This window comes from Crocodylus porosus, unplaced genomic scaffold (genome assembly GCF_001723895.1).
Source record: "Crocodylus porosus isolate Cpor-Errol unplaced genomic scaffold, CroPor_comp1, whole genome shotgun sequence".
Taxonomy (NCBI): domain Eukaryota; kingdom Metazoa; phylum Chordata; order Crocodylia; family Crocodylidae; genus Crocodylus; species Crocodylus porosus.
In genome coordinates this window covers 2,930,157-2,936,469 of record NW_017728935.1, presented here as the reverse complement: position 1 = coordinate 2,936,469, position 6,313 = coordinate 2,930,157, and the positions used below count along the sequence as shown (strand labels likewise).

The window sequence follows — 6,313 nt, the reverse complement described above, 5'->3', positions numbered from 1 at the left end:
AAAAAAAAAAAAAAAAAAAAAGAACATATATTCTACAACAAAAATCCTCACAAGCTATTTAGTGCAGCAGAGGAAGCAACTGAATAAAGAAAATCACAGCAGGAAACAGCAGGGGACAAAATGAGTCCTTAGTGAAGTGTATAAATTGTGAGGGTAAAGAATGGAAAAGAGCAACCCATCAGTTTGGGAGAGGTGCACAAACAGTGCAGAAACCACGAACAGGAAGAACACTAACTCAGCAGTGGTGAGGAAGGGTGCGGTTTTCATGTTATGCACACACCACGCGTCCTCCCCCTCTAAGCACCAGCATAGGTTTCTTACCCGAACAGCGGACAGTGTTTCTAAGCTGCAAGGAAAAGCATCAGCACTTCACTTACTGTTGCACTGGTCGCATGCATATATCCTCCCTTCCAGAGCTTCAGTTTCTGTGAACTTGGCCAACATTTCTGTCAGCATGCACTCTGTCTGGTTTACAGGGACCACCCCTTTCTCAACAGAGTGATAACGTTCAGGAAATTCCAGGGAAAGATCCCAGAAGGGCTCAACGGTGTTGGATTTATAGTTGCATGTTATACAGGTGACCTGGAAAGGAAAGGTTTATACACACAAATGAGGGTACGTATACACATCTACAAGAGAGACATTCATATTCAGATGACTCAAGGAACAGGACAGCTAATGCTCAAGAGACAGTGCACTTTGGTGGATACAGTCCAGCTGCCAAGAGAAATGGGGTCTGACAGCTAATTATGTGACCCTAGGCAAAAAAATCAAAAACTTTTCTGTCCCCATTTCCCCCATGCAGGATACTTACCTCTCCATGAGCTCCTCTGAGGAAAACTGTCACGTAACTGTGAAACTACTACATCCCTCCAAAATACTTTCGAACTATATTCTAGTATGGAGACTTCATACTAGCGCTTGGGGTCCAATACTTCTCCCACCATTTCTTCAGTTTGTCTGCTTAAGTAGCAAACCCTGTCTACAGTCACCTTCATTGTTCTGCTCATTTCAGTTCCTGCATCACATGCCGCTCCTGCAATTTACTTATGCTCCCGGGATGATAAGGGTGAAAAGGGGCAACTCAAAACGCACAGGGTTCCTCCTGTCCTGCGAGACGGTGCTGATCTCCTCTCTGCTAAGAGATACGAAGCAGAGCTTGCTGCCTTGACCTCAGGAAAGACACCGCACCTTAAGTTCACCTGTCTACACAAGACATAATCCCTACTTCATATGTAACATTTAACCTACTAAAGTTAGTAAAGCATTTGGGCTGGGGGGAGGGTGCAGCAGAGGGATGGGAGGTCTTGGATGAGATCTGCTACGTGTGAACAAAAGCTATACAGGCCTCCGATTAGAACAAGCATCTTGGCAGAATAAGCATACCAGACTACTGGAAAACAGCATAAAAGGTTCCGAATAAGGTGCACTGACATTTAGCACCCCAGAGAGCAGGTACCAGATGCCTTAACTAGGAGTTCGGACAGAATACACCACCAGCGAAGAGCTAGAATGACGCGTCTCAACAAAGAACCTTTAGTCAAAAAGTGTATGACGTGTACATGGGCAGACGTCGTCAAAGTTAACTGCAATTTTACATTAACTGTGGTCATCCACAAAAATCCTCTTTAAACAAGGAACTGAAAGTGCTCTTCTTCAGTATGCGCCTAGATGCCCGTTAACAAGTTCAGGGTACCTAGCACAGGAAGAAGCACTACCCAAGTAATACGCAAGACTGCACACAACATTATTACTGTCCAATCCTGCAGAGTGTCAAGTGTCTCTTGCAAGGTGTGAGCACTTTTAATGACCTTTGAAGTCAATGGTGATTGAGGGCCTGCAGAGGCACTCAGCAACTCTCAGAGTCAAATCCTCGAGGAGTAACATGGTTTACTCAAGGGGAAAAATATATACCCAAGGGACCAAACGTTACGAGATGCTGAGCTCTTGCGACTCCCACAGAAACCACAGAATTGTGGGTAGTCAGCACACTGCGGGCTCAATCGCAATGCCTGCAAATAATTTTTAATAAGCTCTGTTCTTTATGAGACAAGACGACTGGATTCTCTGTCCCTCATGCCACAATTTTTGAGCACAGAAAGCAAACAAAGAAAAGGCTAAACTAATTAAAAAGATACGTTATAAGAACAAAAGGTAACTTACACCAGGGTTGAGAACTTGTACACTGCGTGCAAATGTCAACTTGAAGTGATAAAGGACCTCTAAATTATCATTGCATTCGATGAGGGATGTGTGCCGAAAATGCCAACAGGACTACTGCATGGTGCCATAACAAGTTCTGCCCTCATTATGTACACCTACCTAAGTCCTGTTGAATATCCGGTGGTTCGACAGAAAAGAAAACCTCTGCTCCCTGGCACTGTGAGAGCAGTGGTTGGTTTCAGTGCATACCTGACTGAGAAGCTGCCCATGAAAAATGGTGTTCACCACTTTCAGGACCTGCTTGGTGAGCTTCCTTTGTGAGAAAGGGATGAGGATCCTGCGCTTCGTCCCTTCAGACTCCAGCTCCTGCTGCACTTTGTCCAACAGCTCACAAAGAAATTCCTGAGCGTCCTGCTGATCGTAACCTCGAAATGCTGGAATCAAACTCCACACAGAGTGCAGCATGGCAAATGGAGACACTAATGCCCACTTCCCAGACCACATTACTCTGAAGAGGGTGTGCAGTTCGTGACAGAGAGAGATGTGCTTTGAACTTGGTTCCTTGGGCTGTATGAGTTCCAAACTCCTGCTAATTGAGGACCCACCATTTAAGCCAACTGGCAAGCTTTGCCTGCCACACGACCCCGTTTTGTCACTCTTCCCCGACTCAGTAGCAGCAGATCCGTTTGCCAACTTGCCAGACGTTCTAGACTTCCCGTTCACGGTTTTGGCCAAGAGTTCTTCAGTTTCACAGAGGTCAAGTGTCAAAAAACACTCTCTAAATTTCTGGAGGTGGCTTAGCACTTGCAGAATAGAGTTCATGTAGCATGTATTTCCAAGGTTCCTTAAACCAGTCACACCTGGAGTCATAAGGGGCTTGCGCCGGATGGAATAAAACTGTTTGAATTTGCTGCTCTGCACTCTCCTTGAGGTAGGGGAAGCTGTTGCCATCTCTCTGAATTTCCTTGGAATCAAGTTCTCTCTGTGAACATGAGACAACAGCCGTGCGCTCTTTCTGGGAGGGGTGTTTGCCAGCTCCTCCAGAAGCCGCCGTTTCATCTCTTGTCGTCGCTGCCTGGCTGCTTCCTTCTTCTTCTCCAGTTCCTCCATTCGTTTCTTTTGTTCTAGTTTCAACTGGCCTCTCGAACTCTTATCAAACCAGGTCCGCAGCGCTTTTGCTAGCAAGGACTGCCGCCTGTGCCAGAGAGCAGTGAGCATCTGAGGCTGTCCCTGAGGGGTCCTTTGATGGCTGCATACGGCCTCCCCCAAAGCCATTGATCGCAATGTCCTACCACTTCTTGTTGATGGATCATGCTTTTGACTTCTAATTGCTGACAGAGAGCTTCTTAGCAATTTCAAATCACCCTCGGGATTATCATTCAAGACATAGTCTTCACAAAGGTAACAAAACACATAGAGATCGTTAACTTCCATTGCCAGCGGGTGTCTGGTTTCTTCAAAGTGTTTAAGTGCATGTTCCTCAATGTACCTTCCACAGGCCACATGGGAGCATTTCAGACATGCCCATATCGACTCTGTTGTCTTGCAGTCCATGCAGTGCCACTTCTGGGGGTTCAGGATAGAATGATCTTGGGCGAGTCGTAGCCGCCCAACATGTTTGCATCTATCCATGTCTTACAGAAGTCTCCACTGCTTTAACCTTGAAGGGTAAAGGAGAAAAAAAAAAAGAAAAAAAAAAAAAAAAAAGGACCTTAGAACCATCGCACATATTTAAATCCATCTCTTTTGTCCAAGACAGAAGGCAGGCCTAAAGAGATACAGGCATGTCATGTCTTGTCAAGTCCAATTACATTATTTCCTTTCATAGACTTTATTACTGGGCACTTTTAAAAGCAGTTTTTAGTACCAGATCCAGACTTGACAAGCTCCAAAGAATGAAGCGCTCTGCCTGCCTACTGAAGACAGTTCAGACAGGGACAGTGGAACATGCCAATGTGTTTCACCTGCCCTGGGTGGAATCACTTCCAAGAGGGAAGAGAGGAATTCAGCCCATGTACTTATTTGAGCTTTAGCTATGCTCTTGGAATTGATGAGCTTAAGGCTAATTTTGATGGTGGTTTTGTAACTAGAACTTCTGTTTGCTGGAAACTGGACCTAGATTGCGGAAATTATTGCAGAGAAACCATACAGATGCTAGCTAACAGCTGCGACCAACCTGTGCTGTGCTGGATTGGTAAAGAGTCTGCGCATCCCACTGTCAATCTCTTGAATTCTTCATTCATTTTCCTACATTACACATTTTCCCCACCAGACAAAAGGTTTGATAAAACGAGCATTTACAAATGAAATGCAGTCACTGCATTTCTAGCAGGGCTCAGGTAATTTGCACAGTTGTACTACACAACCTGCACGTCACTGATGTCAACTCAGATTTGGTTTTGGCTTTCGGCTGTTTCACCGAGTACTCCACAGCAAATCCCTATAAGGAAGATTTACAAGCAAGCTGGGTCACAAACTGGCAGCTCAGCTTATGAAAGCCACAGGAAAAATCATCAGCTGGTGGAAATGGTCACAGATCTATTGATTTTAATAGGGCTACATCAATATATGCCAGGTAAGAGTCTGCCTCTATTTCCTCAACCGAGGTCAACATTTTAAAATGTGCATGTTACAACCAAATCAGCACACGCATTTCAGGTAAAAAAAAAAAAAAATAAGCATTCTGTCATAATGCACAATTTAAGTCTGCACACAAAAGAGGAGACAACAAATTTACTCAGTAGTTCTAGACAACCAAGTGTTTCCTCATGTGTTCCACATCTGTATAATTTCATGTGTACTATTCAATTATATTCTAATCACACACAGCCACAGAGTTCTTAATACTAGCAAAACTGTTCCTTCATACACTTCATGCAAAGATCAGACGCGTGGAACAGTGGGAAAAAAAAATAAATTAAATAAAAATTAAAAAACCAAACAAACCACAGGACGAAGATGCATCAGCCAGATGCAAACATGCATACGTATGTGATTCAGTACTCACTGAGTCATGTTTAAACATTCTTTTTTTCGCAACTCAGTGACCAAAGCATGGAACATCCCCATTTTAGCCAAAGGAGCCCTGGCAGTTCTTCGAGAAATTAATTACTACTTAGATCTTCATCACATAAAGGCAGCACAGCTTCAAAGCCCTAGAGAGAGAAAAAAAAATATTCCTGTGATACATGTAAACAAAGTAAAAAACCTAGCAGAGCTGCTTTGCAACACAATTAATCCCCTCAACGTAAGAGCGTCTGCGGAGAACATATTCATAATAGGGAACAGAATTAGCTGGAAGCCATGACATTAATGCACCTAACAACCCAAATACATGGCTGTGAAGAAATGTCAAATGGAAAAGGGCAGACTGGAATTTCATTTTTCTGATTTCATTTTCTGATAATCTATAAATCTGCTGATCACGCATAGCCTCTTCATTATAGGTCTTTCATAGTGGATGACCTGCCATATGGCAAAGTAAAATCTGAACAGGAAAACCGAGCAAAAATGTGCACCTCCTGTGATCACTTTGAATTTGACTTCACAGGAGATATTTTCAGAGTGGAGGGGCATGGATTCTGTTCTGAATGAAACTCCATTTACTACATGATTTTTATAGCAACAAAAAAAATGCAGAAATGGAGAATGTCAAATATAAGCATCTTAAAATAGAACAACATTTAAGGATGAGAAGCTAGAAGAGACTGTCAAGTGCTGCATCTTCTGTCCAAGGTAGAGGAAAAACAAGGAGGCTTGAAAGAGGATTTTGTTTTCAATAAAAGGTAACTCCCATAACATACGACACGCATACATACAGACATACACATGCATCCACCCTCATATAAACACCCCAGAACCGAAGTATTTCAATATAGCGTAAAGTTGTAGTATCTGTAATAACAGCAATATGCACAAAGTGGTTACAGACATTCATCACACCATTCAAGACAGAGTTTCAGATCTGGCATACAGAAAGCTTAAAGATCAGAACGCCACTTTAATGGAGAAAGTAGTTGTAATGTTACTATGGAAATCTCATGCTTTCAGAGAGTCTTAAGATGGACATTGGAGCCACCAACTGCAAATGTGCAGAAGGCACATTTGACAAGTCAATGAATAGACGCCATAGGTTCTCTGACATTGGTTA

At 43.2% G+C, this 6,313-nt stretch overlaps 1 protein-coding gene across 2 annotated transcripts in view; it reads right to left on the bottom strand.

The window, feature by feature from the left end:
- USP49 (ubiquitin specific peptidase 49) overlaps nt 1-5,384 on the bottom strand; it is an 18,408-nt gene extending 13,024 nt beyond the window's left edge. For both annotated transcript variants that reach the window (XM_019546646.1, XM_019546647.1), the window contains exons 1-3: nt 5,171-5,384; nt 2,413-3,823; nt 378-582 (exon numbers count right to left, since the gene is read on the bottom strand). In XM_019546646.1, the coding sequence (XP_019402191.1) occupies nt 378-582; nt 2,413-3,795 (1,588 nt within the window). In that variant the 5' untranslated portion in view covers nt 3,796-3,823; nt 5,171-5,384. The remainder of the gene's footprint in view (nt 1-377; nt 583-2,412; nt 3,824-5,170) is intronic.
- Nucleotides 5,385-6,313: the final 929 nt, after the last annotated feature.